Source organism: Mangifera indica, chromosome 1 (assembly GCF_011075055.1).
Source record: "Mangifera indica cultivar Alphonso chromosome 1, CATAS_Mindica_2.1, whole genome shotgun sequence".
Taxonomy (NCBI): Eukaryota; Viridiplantae; Streptophyta; class Magnoliopsida; order Sapindales; family Anacardiaceae; genus Mangifera; species Mangifera indica.
In genome coordinates this window covers 10,267,047-10,288,335 of record NC_058137.1, presented here as the reverse complement: position 1 = coordinate 10,288,335, position 21,289 = coordinate 10,267,047, and the positions used below count along the sequence as shown (strand labels likewise).

Sequence of the window (21,289 nt, the reverse complement as noted above, 5' to 3'; positions counted from 1 at the left end):
AAATTTCCTATCAATGTAAACCACCACACATTTGTTCATCCAATGATTGTCAATTCAATTTCGCAAATTAGTTTTTATAAGATTTATTGCAACGAACACCTTTTCAACTGTTGCAATAGCCACAGACAAAACTAGTGCTAACTTAATAAGAAAATAAAATTTGTTGTATGCTATATCCTTTTTTAACTCAACTATTTTTTTAGCAAGGCTAGCAATCCATTCAACTTGAGTGAAATTGACATTGGTTCTAACATCCTCATAATAGTTTTTAAGTTGATTATCAAGCAACCAAATATCATGTTTAGGAAAATCAAAAGGATAGAATTTTGCAAATTCAAGTAATTTATTTTTGTTAAATGTAACAAAGGAGTTGCCTAGATCAAAAGATGTCATACACTGAAATAACCTTACATTTGCTTAATCAAAATGATTATTGAGTTCTTCTTGGATGTTATCTAACATTGTATATATAAGTTTAACCTTAAAATGATACTTATTCATAATTGGTGAAATCCCTTGATTTTTCCTCCCAAAGTTATCTTTCAGGTTCTCCAAAAATAGTATGTCATTATCTTTGCACATATTAGAAGCTTTATTCAACAAGATGTCAAAGCAAATTTCTTCATTTCTCATTTTATTCAGTCGACTCTTTGAAATTTCTATAAACCACATTGCATTAAGAAGATCTTGATCCTTTCTTTATAAGACTTCTAATAATTCATTGGTGATTCCCAATACCTTTTTCATTAAAAACAACAAAAAAAAAAAATCTAAATTTCTCCATGATTTGTAATAAACTCCTTGTCTGACTTTTGTTTTGCTAATCATCTCATTCAATTTCAATCACCTAAACCATATAAACAACATAAGAAAATAAATTTATCACACTGTAAATTGTACCTAGATGTGAACCCTAAAGTGTATCTCTTGGTTGTTTAATAGTTGCATTTTTAATTTAAACCTTATCTTGTATGAAGATAACCATTAGAAATTAAAGATATCACATATTCGTATTGTTTTTCATGTAAAAGATCTCTATGCTTGCAAGATGCCCCCACAATATTTGATAACATAAAAAGAGATTGAAAAAATTCACCCAATGCCGAATGATTACTTACAACTTTGACTAGCACAAGTTGAAGTTGATGAAAGAAATAATGAATGTAAAAAGCCGATTTATTTTCTTTCATTATCAAAGTCTTCAGACAATTGAACTCACCTTTCATATTGCTTGCTTCACATAACCTTGCCCCTGACTTGTCATACTCAATCCATGTTTTACAAAAAAAGCATTTATTGCATATGTTAAAGACTTTGTAGAAGTATTCTTAACATGCACAATTCTAATAAAATGTTTAATAATATAACCTGTTTAGTCCAAATAATGAAAAAAAATAGTCATTTGTTCTTTCACTGTCATATCATGAGATTCATCCACTGGTAAAGAAAACAATTATTTATCTCTTACAATTTCTACAATGTTTGCTTTGATCATCAAAGAGACAACACTAGTTATTTCCTTCTAAATTTTGGGTGAATTCATTTTATGATTTTTTGAAGCATTTGCAAGCATAACTTTCTTTATATCATCCTTACGATTAGATAAAATCTTTAATAGTTCAAGAAAATTATCTTGATTTTCATATTCATTTGACTCATCATTACTACAAGATGTGAAGCCTTGCTATAAAAGAAATCTAATTTAGTTAATTGATGCATTCAAGTGAATTTGGTAGTCTAATTTAGCTTTTATTTGACACTCAAGCAAGATTTACATCGATATGTTGCTTCTAGTTCATCAAAGTAACACACTTGACATGACATTTGTTATAACTGCTAGAGTGATCACTAATATATTTTTTCACTTTTGTGTTGTTTCTTTTCAATCATTAAATCCCTTCCTCATAAAAGTTTCACCACTTGCTTTATCACCATAATCAACTACTTTAGATCTAAAATATTACATCTTTCACCACACTACAATCCATCTAACTTAGACCTTCTTTATACCATTATGATGTAAATATATGTTTTTTATGTCTAAGAAGGCTGAAAGGGAAGTCATGATCTTTAATTTAACAAGAACCTTTCAACAAGTGTATTATTTGAACTTCTTCTTTTTGCTTCTTGGTATAACAAAGCTCGTTAATTGGTATCCTCAGCCCTGAATTTGCTTAAAGCTCATCTAAATTGAATACCCTATTCAAAGGTTGAGTTTCTTTTACTTGTTATTATAGTAGAGCTTTTTCTCAGTCAAGCTCAGTTACTTGTTATGGAACTTCTTCTTTAAATTGCATTTGATTAACCTATGTACCAATAGTTGAAATAAGTGGTGCTGAGAATTTGTCGTTCTTACAGAAAGATTGTAAGACTTACATTGAGAAAGTAAAGAGGCTACAACTTGGTGTTGGAGATGCTTTAGTAATTCAAAAATTTTTTCTTAAAATACAAAATGAGAATTCAAATTTCTATAAAACAATGGATTTAGATTAAGAGGGTTGTCTTAAAAATATTTTATGGGTGGATGCTAAAAGTAGGACTACATTTAAAGAATTAAGTGATGTTGTGACATTTGACACTACGTATTTGACCAAAAAATATAATATGCCATTTAGTATTTTTGTTGGAGTTGATCATCATAGTCATTCAACATTGTTAATTTGTGGGTTAATCTCCAATGAGGGCACAAAGACATTTGTATGGCTTTTTCAATCTTAATATGCATGTATGTTGAACTATGCTCCTAAGACACTAATAATTGATCAAGACAAGACAATGTAAAATGCAACCGAGATTGTGTTCTCTGATACACGACATAAATGGTGCTTATGGCTTTATAATGAAAAAATTGTCTGAAAAGTTAAGAAGTTATTGTGAATATGAACATATTAAGTTTTCTTTGCAAAATTTGTGTATGATTCGTTAACAAGTGATGAGTTTGAAAAGCATTGAAATAAGTTCATTGATAAATACAACCTTCACAACAATTCATGGCTACTTGGATTATATAATAAAAGACGACATTGGGTGCTAGCTTTTGTAAATGATACTTTTTGGGTAGGTATGTCTACTACACAATGCAATAAAAGTATGCATTTATTCTTTGATGGTTATGTCAATTCAAAAATTATTTTAAAACAATTTGTAAAATAATATGAAAACACATTGCATGATCAAGTGCAAAAAGAAAGGGAGACTAACTTTACATCTTTCAAATCATGGATCCCTTATATAACCTTTTATCTAATTGAGAAACAATTTTAAGGTGGATATACCATTACGAAATTAAAAAAATTTCAATAAAATCTTGCTTTTATGATCTATTATGGATTGTCTTCTTCTAAAGAGATTGATTCATATATGAAATTTATAATAAAAGATGTTACGGTTGGAGAAACTCATTGTTGTGTTCCTTTTATGGTTTGCTTTGATGAAACAACTTGTGGTATTCATTGCAACTGTTGAATGTTTGAGTTTAAAGGAATTCTATGTTGACATGCAATTGTCATGCTGATTCAAAAGCAAATTTCTCATGTACCAGAAAAGTTCATTTTAAGGCGATAGAGGAAAAACATAAGCAGGTGTTATATTAAGGCAAAATAAGTTATAAAATTGCAGCACTAATCTGGAAGGGCAAAGGTTTGATAAATTGTCTAATTTATTCAATATTGTTGCAAATTTGGCAACAAACAATGATGATGGAAATGATAAATGATATAAAGAACAAGTTGATGTCAAGTGAAAGTGCCAAAAGGATTTATACAAGTCCAAACATGTCAAATAATAGTATGACAAATCGTGAATTTGTTGATGGTATTTCTAATGAGGGTGATAAGAAAACTTTTACTCCATGGGTTGTTTGCAATAAAGGTTATCCTCTATTCAAAAGAAAATAATCAAAAGTTGATCAAATTGTTTGTAAAGTGAAAGAAAAGAAATTGTGTATGCAAACAAAACAAAAAAAGATTAAAAAGGGCAAGGTGAAAATTCAGTGTTTTAACTTAACTTAGTATGTTGTTATTTTTTTATTCATTTCATGATAAATAACAAATTACTTGTATCACATTAATGTTGTAGGAGAGCTTTTCTGAAGTGTCATTTGCCAAGTGTATGTCTATATCAGTGTGAATTCTTTTGTTTCATATAAATATGTAAATGATGGAAGATAACTTTACAATAGGTGTAACATCGATGGAGAAACTTTTACAAATTTAATAAGGGAAGTGGGGATAGTATATGGATCATGTTGCAAGAAAAAATATATATAGAATTTAAAGAATTTTTGTATATTTTGGTTCTTTTGATATTATCAATGGAAGCTTGTTGATTTTCTAGTTGATGATGTAATAAATTTTAACATATGATTGATATTTGAAGTCATATTGTATGACTTTGATTTGAAAATTTATTTTTAGTTTTTATAAGTTTTTAGTTTTGTTTTGTTAATCTAACAGTCGATTCTTGAATGCCACTAACCATATAAAACATATGAAAATACTCTCCATGTTTGTCACATAAAACAAGATTTAAAACCAACTACACAAGTTATTATACAAGATATAACAATAGTTTCAACATTTGAAGTTGAAAGATTTGTATTAAAATTGCATGCTTAAGGATAATAGGTTTATTTAACTGAACCAATTTATTATTTTCTACATAGGCATTGTCATTGAAACTCTTGCAGAGGACATGAATTTGACACAACAAATTTGGTTGCATATATAGCCATTTAAAATAGCAACATCAAAAGCAACAATGTAACTCCATCAATATTGATTCCCTAAATACTATTGCATTTCACATTACAAATATAAATAGAACGCCATTATACTTTTTGTGATGAACAAAAAAATTCCTTTTGAAGATAACATCTATTATGACATTTTCTCTTCTCCCAATTTGATGGTCTTTTTGCTTGCTTATATAAACTGCAAAATAACTCCCTTAACATACTCATGAGCTTTATTTACTATCATCTTCTTACCTATCTCATTGGGGAATTTGCTTAAGTAGTGATCCCTATTGAAAACAACTGCTAATTGAACTGTCTCACCCTTAAAATTGGATAGCCTTCTATTTTTCTTTTGTTTCATTACTTCTCAATGGTGTAACATCAGACAATGTCTTTTCAAAAATATCATAAGAAAATGTTAATGTATGCCTTAGGAATCATTCGTGTTGTTGGTTTCAAGGCTTTTCATCTTCTATATATATAATAATGATTTATTAATAAAAGAAAGTGTTATTTTGTTCATATATGTAAACTGTTTCTTTTATTTGCTTTAATAGAAAGTATGTATATGAACTGTTCAAATAAATTTACCTAATAAGTAAAATTGGATTATTGAATTATTCCCTATGGACATAATATTAATTGGGTAATAATTTCACGTAGTAGACATATTCAATGCTTTCAATTGAGTATCGTGAGATGATGTTTGTGTGGGTGATGATGATGGTCATGCCACTATGGTGTTAGTATGAATTAACTGTTAGTGAATCATTTTTCAAAGATAACCAATAACAATAAGTCACATGGTCATTGCAACGTAGTCATGACTTATCATATGATTGTACTGGTATATAAAATAATTTTTTAACCTGAGATATCATAGTCAGATCTGATATGAATGCGTGTAGTTCATATGGTGTATAAATATGAGACTAGTTATGTTTCGTACGATAAAACCAAGTTGGTTATATGTTATTTGTATACGGAGATGAATGATGATTAAAAGAGGATCCGTTGACTTGAAGTTATTAGATTCAAAATATCCATTGACTTGAAATAATCTAATTGTAAGTTCTTGAACAAATGTTAATAAATATTGAAAATAAAATCTTCGTCTAGGGTATAGTAAAATGTGAAGATGTTCATGAGGATACATTCTAAATATATTAATCGATGATTTGTAGAATATCAAGATTAGGGTTTTGATAAACTATGAGTTTGAACTCGATTAAGATTAGACAACGAAAGGATCTTACCTATACAAATGTACAATTGAAAGAATAGGTTCAATGAAGTATTTCTTCATCGTGGTTTAAGGGTGTATGACACATTACTAGATGTTTACCATAGTCATTAAGTTTTCGAATATAGTTTTTGAATTATCCAAAAAAGGCTCACGACTATGTCATAATGAATTTAACGGTCATATCAATAAACTAAACATTTTAGAGAGTGAAGAATGATTATTTACGGTTAGCTAACACCTTCCGAAGAATAATAATTGTAACATCATATAAAGTGTTATATAGTTATAAAAGTAACACTTTAAAAGAGTTAAAATGTTTATGAGATAAAATTCAGACGGCATATGTGTGTATATATATATATATACACACACACATATATGTGTGTAATATACATGTATGACTATTGTTTAAATTAAGAATTTGCAAAGGTCATGCAACAATTATTGAATTGCTAACTAAACCACCATTATATAAATATGGAGTCTAGTTCATTTTATAGATGAAATGTTCATTTGGTCTAACTCTCACTAAAACTACTTTCTCCTCATTCTCTCTAACTTTCGGCCAAGACTTATATTGCTTGGTTCGGTTTTATTTTTTGGATGCTTAGCAAGTGAGAAACTTATCTTCATCAAATAAGCAAGCTAAGAGTAGGTATACAATCTAACCTTCTTCATGTTTAGCTTGTATTCGATTGATCCTTGCCTAAATGGTGCATGCATGTTACTTTCATCTTAATCTTCATCATGTATTTTGAGGAAACACATTGAATTTTTGCATAAAGTTTTTATCTAGCTATAAAACTTGAAAAACAAATTACAAATAAGAAGCACTAACTGAATATTTTCATAAATTCTTGTGTGCCTAACTAATAATTGAATTCTTTTTCCCCATTCAAAGTTTGTTAGATTATGTGGTAGAATTTTTGTCAAAGAATTTGGTGACACAACATTCAAGAAAATTGGCAAAGAATTTTGTTAGTAGCCTCACACTAAAGGAAACGTATAACAAGTCAAGATTTCCACAAGAGACGAAAGAACATCATAATATATAGGGAAAAAAAAACATATGTTACCTCTACCTCTTGTTTATGCATTTCTTCCTTTTTCGCTTATGATCTAGAACTTATTTGCATCTCAAAGATCACAGCAGTGCCGACAACCTACATTCACAGAAAATGAGGTGTCTCATGATTCACAAATAATCAAGTCAAGCCCAGAAACACCAAAGAAAAGTAAAAGGAAAAAAAAACTTGCTAAAAAGATGAAAAGTTCCCCGGTAAGGTCTACTATAGTCTGAACAACTTTCTCCCCATTTAATGGACATATCTCAACACTAGTTGCTTGACAAAGAATGCGTCTTTGCATTCTCGTTGTGATTTGATGATTTGCCTATTTTCAACAAGCAGTAAGCTAGTTATAAATTTGAATTTTTATCATTTCATAAGCTATATAACTACATGCATTTTTGAATTAAGAATACCGCAAATGATATGAATTAAGTAATTAATCACATCCTCAGCTTTAAACTAAACAACTAAAATAACAATTTTAAATAATTGCAAAAAATTTATAAATGAAGCAACATATCGTAACCACCCTAAAATTTTCATACTTTTTGGACCTATGGATATTTAACTAATTATTCTCTCTTTATTAGCCAAAAATCTGTACTAAAATACCTAAATTATCATAATATGTCAATATGATATCCAAGCACAATAAATTATGACATTAACTCAAAAATTATTGAACTATCAACAAACAAAATTCAAGCTAACAAATAAGATTACTCAAAATTTCAATTATTCTTAGACAATATCAAATGATGATGAAATCAAAGTCAAAATAGTTGACCTAGGGTGAAATTAAACTCACAAGTTATTCGATAAAATATCTTTGTTTTAGTGCTCAAAAACATTTACTCACGGAAGAATCAATGAAAATTAAAAATAATCAACAAAAGACTAATCAGATTGGGTACGTATAATCACAAATTGTTTGCTATTTGTGAGTCAAAAAGAGGGCTTACTATCAACTACAACAGGAGCCTTGAAATCATCATGTGCTTGAGTAACAGTTTTCTCATTTGTTAGAGTTGTAATCGGAGCAATAGTAGTTTCATGAAACGATGGTTGTTGCTGGTTTTAGAAAGCAACAACCAATGTTGGTGGAGGTAGAGGGGGGATAGATGCTAGAGTGTGTTGGATGTAAAATGTAAAAAGAAAAAAAAAAAAAAACAATTAATTTATGTCTGGGTTGGCAATATGCCGATGTGGTAGATGATGTTGTATCTGTAATGTCAGATGCCATTTCAATGGGTATCAGACTCTGCATCTAGTTTAAGTACATAAACATGACAGATGATGTGACAGCATCATGTCAAATTCTATATCAGTGGGTAAACTATATACCTAGTTTGGGTATATATAGTATTTATAAATAACAACAAAATTATGCGTACATATTTTTAATATAAAATTTTAGTATATAGATAATGTGTTATTATATGATTAGATAATTTTAAATGAATGATAAAATAATATCAAATTATATGATAATATATTATCTGTATACTTAAATTATGTATCAAAAATATATACACAATAATATTCATTAAATAAATGTTGTGAAACGTAGCAAAAGACAAATATCAATAATTGCATTAATTAATAGCTGAACATTGAAAATGAATTTTAAGTAAATGCTTTTGTTTTGGAGAGTTTCCACCGACTATGCCATTAAAGAAGTGATTCACATTCCAGTTTTCAAGAAGTTCTTAATGTTGATGATGCTAACATTTGTGAAATAGGCCAAAAGAAACCTAAACTACATAAGCTACTGGTAACAGAAAAAAGAAAATTTTATATGAAATTGGAAGCTGGTGAATGATAGAGAACGGGAGAGGCAAAACTCAAGGAAGCTTAGTTGTGGATTGTTAAATGCAAATAAGGTTGCGTTGTTGGATAACATGAAACTGGTTCAAGTTATAGTTTTGAAAAGCAAATTTTGAGAGAGAAACATAGTGGTGGTGGTTTATATTAGAGTAGTAGCCAAAAAGAAAAGAAACATTTGATAGGTAGAGTTGATTTTGTAACGGCTAGGAAAATTCATGATCATGTTGAATATAGATAAGAAGGTTCACTTGTGTGCTTCTTAGATTTCTTTATGCTTCAGATTTGACATAAACATTGAAGTGATAAAATCTCATCAGGCTCAACTAGAAATTTTGGTTGCTTTGAAAATTGGACTACCAGAATATATTCTATGCGATAATGGTATTTGTTCAACTGATATGGCTGAAATGTTTTTCAAACTTAGATGCAAAAATCTTACATGCCGTTATACTTTGCCTATGGGTGACTGTGATTACAACTTCTGGACTAAGAAGAATGATTTTTGTAGCTTAGATTTGGGTTTAGCCATATCGAATTATTCAAAGTGGAAATCCTCTCGAGTAATTGTTGGCATGGTGTTGCATTGCAAGAAACATGCAAACTCGATGCTTTTGTTTACAACTTCAAGGCACTTTGCACTGAACGCATTAGTAATTGTCTTCACTATGTACCAAGGCATCCTTGATCAACTAATATCGTGCATATCATACCCTAGATGATGTGATTTGATTGAAATTACACTTAGCATTGTGAGATACACCAATCCTAATGCAATATAATCGAATTGTATTTTGACGATGCAATTATAGTTAGAATCGTATGCTGTAATTTATTTTGAATCACACTAGAATGATGCATTTCAAACTAGATTCAAGCTAAATTTAGTTTCATTGACAATCTGAAGTGTGTATCTAGCTAGATTTCACTATTTTGGGTGTGATTTGATAGAAATTACATTTGTTAACACTATTTCAACCATTTGAAATATTTTTAGTTAGAGTTTTTATTTTTTCAATTGAATATTGAGCGAAGACAAATAATTCAGTCATATCTCAGGAGTGTAAATAATATTAACACTAATTTATACTTTTGCAAACAAATGACAATTAAAACAAACAATCAAATTTTAATGATGGCCGGAGATTTGACTTTTTAAACTCGAAGGGTTGAAACTGAAGACAAACTTTGGTGGGAAACATTATTCTCAACTCAAAATCGAATTCCAAATTATAAGAAAAAGAGACTGAGAGAAGGTGAAATATTGGCCTTTTATACAATGGCTTGGAGATGTGACTGCATTTTTGAAAGAAAGGCCAAAATATTATTTTTTATTCAAGTTTTAATATAAAGACGGAGACATATATATGAGATTTCAAGAATCTAAACACTTATCCGTCATATTATTTCCATTAAAATTTGCTATTAATTATAAGGGTAAAACCACCATTTAATTAATAATATTAAAAAAATAAATTTTATCTCATTCTTCCTCTATAGTTTAAAAAATTAATAATTTTTTCTCACTTAGAAGTTTAAAAAGTTACCTTTTCACCCCTAGGGTTTCATTCTTTTCCTTCTTTCTCTAGCAATGTTCTCCGACCAACTTTTCATTTACTGGCGCTCCCTCCCAAATCTCGAACAAAGATGCGACCACCGTTCTCTGGCCCACAAATGCGACAAATCATCTAGATCCATCGCTTAACGAATGCGTTTCTTCCCACCATTTTTGTAGCATTCACGGTCAGAGAACAATCCGAATTTGGATTGATTGACATAAGAAGATTTGTTTGATGTTAATTCGTTGGAGAGATGAAGATTGTTTGTCTTTGTCCAACCAAGACGAAGACAACGAATCGACTTTATCTTTTTGTTGGACGAAGATGGTTCGTCTTTGTTTGACGAAATTGATCCGATTGAAAGGTTGACAATGGGAGAAGAAGGTAAGAAGGTCGACTTGACAGTGGGAACCACATCCGGTTGTCGGAGAAGGAAGAAAAAACCTAGGAAGGAAATGTAACTTTTTAAAGTTTAATTAAGAAGGAAAATTGTTAGTCTTTTAAACTAATAGGGAAAAATTATATAAATTTTTAGGGTTTAACAATAAAATGACGATTTTACCCTTGTTTCTAACATAAAATTCTAATATAAGTTAGTCTATGGGTTAGTGTTTGAAACCCTTTGAGTGTGTATTTGTCTTTGCATTAAAATTTGGGTGGGAAATAGTCCCTCGGGCCAAAAAAAACTATGTGCACATCTTTGTACACGAATAATAACATGTCACAATGTGATTAAGTGTTATTTTATTTCTAATTTAATACTATCCAATCGTATAATGACATGTCATTATTTGTATACAAAGTTATGCATATTATTTATGTACATAATACTTAATCAATTTAACTGTCATAATTGTTGAATTATATTGAAATAGTCCTATTACATCATGGCAACAGCAGTAGAAAATCATTCTAATTAAGTTAACAACAGAACTGACTTAAATTGAACAAATCAAAGGTGCAAAATTTGCTAAAATGAAAAGAATGTGAACATGGAAAAAACCCATCACCATTTATTGATGAGTAAGAAAACGAGAAGATTAGCATTATCTGATTTGGTCACAACTTAAATAAACAACTAACAAGCTCCTAAATTCAAGCACAATAATCTCACCACAAACTCAATCAAATGGTAAATCCCGGAAAACAAAAAATTGCGATTTCTGAGTGTAATAACCTCAAGAATTAAATAATATTACTGTTGACGGCTTACACACTAAGGTGAAAGCTTTTGAGTCAAATAGCAACACCAAAGTATGAGAGCTATGTGGGAGAGGAAGATTGAATATTCTCTATGTTCCTCAAAATTGTCGAACCACAAATGAACCATTAGAAATTCTTGCCTCAAAATTAAGAAAAAAATTAAGTCATAATATTATGAATCAATGTTAAGAATATATACAACAGAGGGATTCAGTAAACCTCTTGAAATCTCAATTTACATGATGCCGCTATTTGTCAAATTGCCCACAAAATGGAAACTCGATTGCCATCTCAAAGAATGTTTCGTTCAAATCTAACATATAAATGTTAAAGCAATAAAGATTTTCTTCCTATTCATGCTGTAAAATCTCTCCTAAATGTGGTAAGTATTCTTTTTCCTTTGATTGAAAAGTCAAACAATCCAACAGTGCATAGATTATTCTGCCTTCAGGATGATCTCTATCTTCAACTGTAAAAGTACTAGTCTTACCATTAATGTGAACAGCGCTTTGTCCTGGAAGCTTCCTCACATTGTTACATTTCATCATTGATCTTATTTTCGCGACTCCATCCCACCTTCCCAAGACAGCATATATATTAGCCATCTCCACATATGATGCTGCCACTTGAGGCTCCAATTCGAATAGATGAGTAGCCACATATTCACCCGTCTCTATGTCTCGGTGAATCTTGCAAGCACTGAGCAATGCCCCCCATATGCCAGCATCGGGTTTGATAGGCATGCTTTTAACAAAATCCAGTGCTTCCTTTAGCTTTCCTCTACGTCCAAGAAGGTCTGCCATACAAGAATAATGGTCTAATCCAGGATTTATATTATATACCTCAGTCATCATATTGAAGCACTCCCATCCACTTTCAAGGAAACCTCCATGAGTGCAAGCTTGAAGAACTGCAAGAAATGTTACATGATTTGGTTGGAAACCCAATTCCACCATCTGGTGGAAAAGGTTCAAAGCTTCAAAGAACTCTCCATTCAAAGCACAGCCTGCAATCATAGTTGTCCATGAGACAACAGTCCTCTCATGCATAGAAAGGAAGAGCTCTCGAGCATCACCAATACTTCCACATTTTCCATACATGTCTATCAATGAATTGCAGACCATTACATTATCTCTTAACCCTTCAGAACTGGCATAACTGTCAATCCATTTTCCAAGCTCAAGTGTACCCCCTTGGCCACATCCCGAAATCAGTGAAAGCATGGTAACCAAATCAGGTTTTTCACCAGCTGCTTCCATAGCATAAAACAATTGAAATGCCACATTCATGTCCCCTTTCTCAGCATACCCACTAATGATAGCAGTCCAAGAAACACAAGTTCTATCATACATAGTGTCAAATAAAAACCTAGCTGAAACAATATCGCCACACTTGGAATACATTGAAATCAGTGTATTAATCACAGATATATCTAGATCACAGCCCATTTTTATTCCATGAGAATGAATCAACATACCCTGTAATAGTGCATCTGGTTGCACACAAGATGAAAGTAGGCTAACAATGGTACTAACATCAGGCCTAAATTCATCATTCATCATCAATTTATAGAACCTAACTGCATCAGAAACCTTACCATTGTTTGCATATCCTGAAATCAAAGAATTCCAGGAAATGACAGTCCTTAAACCCTCTTCAATCCCATTAAAAACCAACTCCGCAAAGTCTAAGTCACCGCATTTGGCATACGCAGAAATCCATGTATTAGCAACTGAAATATCAGCATCCATCCCCATCTGAATCCCAATGGAATGAACAGCCTTCAACAGGTTCAAATTCTTTGGCTCCAAAACCGACTGTGAGATCCCAATAATCGTGACTGAATCACCCTTAATCCCCAAAAATCTCATCTCATAAAAAATTCTCAACACTTTACCAACAAAACCCTTTTGGGCGAACCCCAGAAGCAAAGCGTTCCACGACGCAACATCTCTTTGAGGCATCTCATCAAACACATTACAGGCATAATCCAATCTAGAACATTTTACGTACATATCGACCATTGTGGTTTGCACATAGATATCAGGCCAAAAGGGGGATTTTATGATGTGGGTATGGATCATTTGCGAGTACCTGAGATTGGAAAGCTGGGCACAAGCTTTGACTATGAAGGGGAAGGTGAAGTTGTTTGGAACAACGTCGTTTTGTTTCATTTGGCGAAAGAGAAGAAGGGCTTGGTGGGCATGGTGTTTGCTCACGGCTGCTCTTATTTGAGAGTTCCATTTATCAATAGTTGAAAGATTTAAAAGTCGGTTGAAACGAAGAGGAAGAACAGCTGTGACCATTACGCATCGTTTTAGAGGGTAATTCAAATTGATCGGTAAGATTTAAGTTCGGTGGAATCTTGATGGTTTCCGATTGAAGAGTACTACAATGTTAGTTTAGTAAACTTGAAGTCAAAGAATGAATTTTGGGGTGTGTGTGCGCGCGTATATATATATTCTTTTAGAAAAAATTCCAAATTCTTAATGGTGTACGGGAGAGTACAGTAAATAATTTCGAAAAGTAGAAAATATTAGAAAGGCCAGTCGCGACAACGTCCACGCAAGTAGGGATGGCAATGGGGAGGGGCGGGGAGGGGATATCAATCCCCGTCCCCGTCCCCGTAGGGGATATCAATCCCCGTCCCCGCCCCGTCCCCGTTACGGGGATAAAAAATAATCCCCGTCCCCTCCCCGCGAAGGAAAATCCCCGCCCCATCCCCTCCCCATCCCCGCGGGGAAAAATCCCCTCTCCATCTCCGCCCCGTCCCCATGGGGAAAAATCCCCTCCCCATCCCCGCCCCGTCCCCGAGGGGAAAAATCCCCTCCCAATACCCGTAAATATAAATTTTAATTCTTTTATGTATTTCAATAAATAAAATAAATCATATTCTCCCAAAATATCACTTGCTACAAGAGCTACAAAATATTCATTATTATTTTAGTTCAAATACAAAGTTTTCATAAAATCTAACAATATGCAATAATCAATCTCTTCATTAGTAGCTCTTCATGTATGTGATTTAGGGTAATTTTATAATAACATTAAATTTAACACTTTTCATTCACTTCAATTGATTTTATCAAGTTTATAATTTGTTTTTTTTTTTTTTTTGTGTAAAACCTGGTGGATTGACTAACTAAGTTTTGAAGTTGAAATAAAATTAATTTGGTGCATTTGCATTTTATGATAATGAGATTCTGGGGTCTTTTTAATATATTAGATTAATAGTTCAGAAATTAGTAAAAGTTGATAATTGATAATTCAAAAATTAGTAAAATTAAAGTTATAATTTTAATAAATCATAATGTAAAAATTTCTAGAACTTAATAGTTTAGAAGTTATTATATTAATATATTAAATTTAAGGGGTGGGAAGGGGTGGGGTGGGGAGGGGATGGGCCGGGCCGGGGCAGGGAGGGGAGGGGAGGGGCGGGGCGGGGAAATATTTATCCCCGTCCCCGACCCGTCCCCGACTACGGGGATTTTTTTCATCCCCATCCCCGCCCCTTTCCCCGTTTTTATCGGGGAATCCCCTCCCCGTTAGGGTCGGGGAGGGTCGGGGCCCCTAAAATCGGGTCCAAATTACCATCTCTACACGCAAGGTGTGCTAAAATAACAAACTCCCGCCCTTTAGTTTCAAAAAGCTAGATTCTCATTTGTCATCTACTTTTTAGTAAATATTATGACATTCTTAGATAAATCTCACATTAATAAAATATAAAAGAGATATTAGATATATATGTGTATTTCATATCATTTGGAAATACTAAAATATAATTGGTTAAATAGTTTTTGAATTTCTGAAACTTTTTGATATGTTTTAGGTTGTAAAACTTAAAAACAAAATCATGATAGACTATATATTTAAAATAGATAATATCTTGATAATAGATCAAACTATTGGACTGAAGATATTACAAGTGATATTAAAACTATCTCACATGTCATCTTTAGCGATAGTAAGACAAACTTTAGTAAGGACGTTGAATGTCGTAAGGAGGGTATTTGTGATGCTTTTAGATAAATCCCACATCCGTAAAACACGAGACAAGTGCATCCCACATCGCTTAGAGATGCTAAGATGTGAACTATGATAGATTATGTATTCAAAGTGGACAATATCTTAACAGTGGATCGAGCTATTGGACTAGAGGTATTATATAATCACAATCAAATCTTATTATTCCTAAGTGATGTAAGATGTACACAGATGTTTAACATCTCTTTCGTACTTTGTCGATATGAGATTCGCTTAAGGATGTCACATTCAACTCTTTACAAGACTTAGTGTTTTCTCTTAGGTTTGCCACACCATTGCTCAATAAGACACATAGAGTGACTCTAATATAGGGATGGCAATGGGGAGGGGTAGGGAGGGGATATCAATCCCCGTCCCCGTCCCCGTAGGGGATATCAATCCCCGTCCCCGCCCCGTCCCCGTTACGGGGATAAAAAAGAATCCCCGTCCCCTCCCCGCGAAGGAAAATCCCCTCCCCATACCCGTAAATATAAATTTTAATTCTTTTATGTCACTTTCTTCTTCAGGTCCTCCAACGCCGCCTTCAACTGCTGAAGCTGCGGCATACTTAGCTCATTCACCGGATTCGCCCACCAGCACTGCACCTGAGTCGCCTTCCGTATCTGATTCAACTCTTCACCACGCTTCTTCTCCACCTCCAACTCACTCATCACCTAAAATAGTCATGTTTAACATTTATTATATCATCAAGACTCCTCCATGGCAAAATAATAATAACAATAAAAACTGTTTAGCACAGGTGTTAGGGTTTATCTCGGATTTTATTTTGCCCCTTGTTAATTGCACAACTCTACTCTGGAGCACAGTGATTGGATCAAGGGATTCCATTTTCGAATCTGGGTATATATATACATATATTTATATATATAAACTTGGGTGAGTTGCATGTTGAGCTCGCGAACGGTGGCATTGCGGTGAGCCTCAATGAGTTGATGGGTGCCGGAGACCGGAGGGGTGGATTGGGTGAGATAACGGTCGATGACCGTCTCAACACAAGGGTGGCCAAAAGAGAAGACCTTTTTGCCGGGGGAGAAGACCACCAGGGCGACTTCAGCACCGCAGAGAGTGCAAAGTTCGCTGGCCTTTTTGAAGAGGCCAGAGCGGCGTTTCGAGAAGTTCACCTGGAGATTGCTTTCATTATTCATTTTCACCATCTCCACCTTTTGGCGACCCTTGCGCGTTCTTCTTCAGGGGATGGGCTGGGCCGGGCCGGGGCGAAGTGGGGAGGGGAGGGGAGGGGCGGGGCGGGGACATATGTATCCCCGTCCCCGACCCGTCCCCGACTACGGGGATTTTTTTCATCCCCATCCCCGCCCCTTTCCCCGTTTTTATCGAGGAATCCCCTCCCCGTTAGGGTCGGGGAGGGTCGGGGCCCCTAAAATCGGGTTCAAATTGCCATCTCTACTCTGATACCATTTGAAATATTTTTGGTCTAATAACTTGACCCACTATTAAGATATTATTTATTTTGGATGCATAGTCTATTACGATTTTGCTTACATAATTTTTCTATTATATCTTATTTTTTCTATGATCTCTTTATCCTATTTTTTATTTTTATTTTCCTCCTTTCTATTTCCAATTTCAAAAGTTTGAGAGGTAAAATGTAATATTTGAAAATTTAAGAGATGTTATTATGAGATTTTTAAAGGATTTTATTATGCATTTGGAAATCTAGATATTCACAAATTTTGGGGGGATATGATAAGGATCATATGAACAATTGTGCATGGTACATTAATGGTCATTTCTCCTCTTCCATATAAACGAATGAATTTTCAACCTTTCTAACATTTGTTATTTTAACACTTACATATATAGTCTCTTTTAGAGGTTTTAGTAGACAAAATTAACCCTATTCACACTCTTTATCACCCTGTGTCTTGTGTGAATATTGAGATGCCATTGTACACTTGGAACAAAAACGATTTTTGCACAATTGCCAAAATTGATAAAGATGGAGCCACCAACATTGAAAATATATCCTTATATAACATGTTTTCCAAATTATACTCTCTTAAATGGATCTTGCAATGTCTATGGTTTCTTAGTTATTTATGTATGTACAACAATTTTTATTTCTTTCTGTTGCCCCTATGCATGTTATTATGTACCATAAATAATCAATATGATGGTATGTCACCATATGATTGAATAACTTTAAATTAAAAATAAAATAATAACTAATTATATGATAACATATTATCATTGATATCTATTATAAGTATAGATAATTTTATTGTTTTCATAAAATAAATACGGCCAAATGACTATTTTCATTCTAAACTTTGATGAAATGATAATTTTCATCATCTAAATTTGAAAGTTTCATATACTCACCTGCTATTCATTTTTATTAATGAAAATAGTTACATAAATGGGTAGAGGGATTATTTTTTTTACTGATCCGCAGAGGAAACTTAACATTTTGACTGATACCCATTTGGCTTCATTCTTCCTAGTCCTTACCCTCCTCCACCTACATTACTAGAAGACCTTACCATCAAAGGAAACTTACTTTTTGGTTGGTCTTTAATATCATCAAACATATGCAAAATGACCACTCTTTTGTTATAAGCTCCCTAATTTCCCTCCGCATCTTCATAAATAACTCTCTTCCTTTATCTCTTATCCCTTCTTCATTTGAAAGATTAGAATAAAAAAGGTAGTCCAAGTGATGAATTAATCTAATTATTTTCTCTTGCTAAATATACTAATATTTGTAGTAGTAGTTGGATTGATAAATTTTAACTAAGATAGCTCTGACTTTCACCAGAGAAGATCTAGCAAAAGACAATGAGCAAGATTATGAATCGCCAGTCAATGATGTGGCTGAGCAGTCGACAAAAATGGACGGCATTTGTAATTTTGGCATTAAGCATTTGATAGACATTAAATGTGATATTGGTTATGGTTGTGATGAAGAGAGATTCAAGTGTCTTGGATTTATTGATGTTGAATCGATTTAAGGTGATTGTTTAATTTTGTTGTGGATTCTAGAGATGACAGTTGTTAGGGTTCGTAATAAGCGACTTGTAAGAAGGTGAGTTGATTTTAAAATGATAATTGTTAAGATTTACAGTGAAGGAAGGAAATGAATGTGCGATGAGGCCAAATATCTCGATTTGATGGGATAACGAAGTTCAGTTATGATTTCTCGGTGTTGCAAGTGAAAGGAATGTGACAAGAAGTTGACAATTTTATTCAACAATGGTTTGGTCTAATACAGGTAAAACCATTGGAAAACCTATAACACCCTAAAGAAAAAATTGAAAAAACTAAGAAATAATATAATTAAAATCAAGATTTTAAAATTAGTTTAAGGTATTTATGTGATTTTAATAGAAAGGACAAATCTATACTTCAAATGTGCGTTAAGTATTCAAGGGAATTTTGTATTTTTATTTGAAATAAAAAAATAATAATTTATAGTAAAATCAATCCGATTTTATTAATGAAAATAAATAACAATGGGTTAACTAAATTTTTTAAACTTAAAACATAAAAAATTATTGTTTCATTCAAGTGTAGGTGAAAGATTGTCATTTGGCCAATGAATAAACTTCAACTAGCAAATTATCACTGTTATTTAATTTTTTTTAATGAAAAACTCTTCTTAAATTAGATCAACTTAATCAGGTTTAAATTGACTAAATAAAATAGGTAAAAATCTTAAATTTAGTAATTAACTCAATATTAGATAAATTAAGAGTTTAATTTTAATATATTTTTAACACATTTCAAATATGTATAGTTTAATCGAGTATGAACAATCCTGTAATATTGATTTCAATCACAAATTCAAAATTGTTAAACCTTAATTTCAATTTGAAATTCAAATTCTATAATCTCATACGTCTAACTCTAATACTACACTTTAGTTTAAATTACACAAATTTGCACAACATAATCCATGATTCTTAATCAATTAAATTTCATCAACAATATATATCCTCATACATATAGGTTATAGAATACTAAAACTAATGGGTTAGACAATAAGACAAAGCATGATTGTGTCATAATTAATGCAAAGTTACTTCTTAATTTTATTGATTGTTAATCTAATGAGACTAGTCTTCCTTTTCCATATGTGTGCAAATAAAGATAGTGGAATTGGAATGGGGTGTTTTTATCGTGTGTGCATTGAGAAATAAAACCTAACATCTTTTTAAACTCTCCTACAAGTCTAATAAATTTAATTGCTTACACTTACATTGTCATAACACATATTTAATATATTAAGTGCATTGGATATTTAACAAAATTGATCACCATAAGACCACAAAAATAACCCATTAGACTGTATATTTACCAAGAGCTTTATTGCACATATGAAAATTTCTAAAATTAAGTACATTCATCATGGAAGTGGTTAACTCTTTTTCACAATTTTGCAACTTAAGGAACATCTATGAGAGAATTCTCTTCTAATTTCATAAACTTAATTCGTGTCGAGTTTTCTAATAAAAAACATTCTTCTTTTCTTTATTCATAATGCATCTTCATTCATTGTTTGATATTATTATGAGGTAAGACTTGTTGCATTCCTACTCACAAGGTGTTTGTTTGGTCTATTGACGAGCCGCCGAGAAGAAAAAGCTTGTTCCAATTAAAAATTCTTTGCGGTTGGTTCTCACCTTAAATAGAACTCTATCCTCATAATTTCTCATAGCTTTGACTGGGACCTATCATTTGGTGTCAAAGCTACAAAAACATGACTACTAACAAAGAGAGAATAGAAAACTTGGAAGCTAGTCTTGGGGATCTACAAACTAACTTGAATCCAATGGAGCTGGGGGTCAACAATAAACTGCGACAACTCGAAGCTGCTATTAGCAAAATGTCCGACATTCTGACTACTAGGCAGGAGGCTACCTCTGACAACCTCAATGAACACAGCAGGCAATCCTTCAATGGGCGAGATCATGATCATATGAAAGGCAAACCACCAATGTTCTCTCCTAAATTGGCTAGACTCGAATTTCCCAAGTATTTGGGTGATGACCCAACGGAATGGTTCACACGTATGGATCAGTTCTTTGAATACCAAGGTGCTTTAGAAACATAAAAAGTATCCTTGGCTTCTTTTCATTTGGAGGGCGACACAAATAAGTGGTGGCAGTGGTTACAAAGAGCTTATCATGAAGAGGGAAATGAGGTGACATAGGGCATTTTTACAGAATAGCTATGGTCCTATTTTGGTCCTACTGACTGCAAGAACTTTGATGAATCATTATCAAAATCAAACAAGCTAGATCTTTATGTGACTATCAAAAGGAGTTCGAGGTTAGACAATCAGGTACAAGGGTGGACTCAAAAGGCGTTAGTAGGAACATTCATAGGAGGACTCAAGCTGAAATAGCTGATGGCATAAGAATGTTCAAACCTAAAACACTGAAAGAAGCCATTAGCCTTATGAGGATGCAGGATAAGCAACTGACACGCTAGAGAAAAGTAACAAGGCCTTTCAACAAATTCATGGCTAACACTTAATCCCCAACAAAACTTAAGACAACTATCCCAATGAAAAAGCTCACGTGGTTGCAACAAAGAAGAGCACAAGGTCTATACTTCAATTATGATGAAAAATTCACAGCGGGGAATA

At 32.6% G+C, this 21,289-nt stretch overlaps 2 protein-coding genes across 2 annotated transcripts; both read right to left on the bottom strand.

The window, feature by feature from the left end:
* Window positions 1-11,786: 11,786 nt before the first annotated feature.
* LOC123216513 (pentatricopeptide repeat-containing protein At4g19191, mitochondrial-like) lies at window positions 11,787-14,037 on the bottom strand. The gene has a single exon (XM_044636944.1). The coding sequence runs from the start codon at window positions 13,941-13,943 to the stop codon at window positions 11,988-11,990; it is 1,956 nt and encodes a 651-aa protein (XP_044492879.1). The 5' UTR covers window positions 13,944-14,037; the 3' UTR covers window positions 11,787-11,987.
* Window positions 14,038-16,166: 2,129 nt separating this feature from the next.
* LOC123214229 (agamous-like MADS-box protein AGL62) lies at window positions 16,167-16,835 on the bottom strand. The gene is made up of 2 exons (XM_044634029.1): window positions 16,554-16,835; window positions 16,167-16,334 (listed from the first exon to the last, which is right to left on the bottom strand). The coding sequence occupies exons 1-2, from the start codon at window positions 16,833-16,835 to the stop codon at window positions 16,167-16,169; spliced, it is 450 nt and encodes a 149-aa protein (XP_044489964.1).
* Window positions 16,836-21,289: the final 4,454 nt, after the last annotated feature.

Excerpts from the sequence above, each read along its gene's own strand:
- LOC123216513 (XM_044636944.1), bottom strand. The coding sequence starts at position 13,943 with ATGGTCACAGCTGTTCTTCCTCTTCGTTTCAACCGACTTTTAAATCTT.
- LOC123214229 (XM_044634029.1), bottom strand. The coding sequence starts at position 16,835 with ATGGTGAAAATGAATAATGAAAGCAATCTCCAGGTGAACTTCTCGAAA. Across the intron at positions 16,335-16,553 it reads TCAACATGCAACTCACCCAA|GTGATGAGTGAGTTGGAGGT; the intron begins GTTTATATATAT and ends TGACTATTTTAG.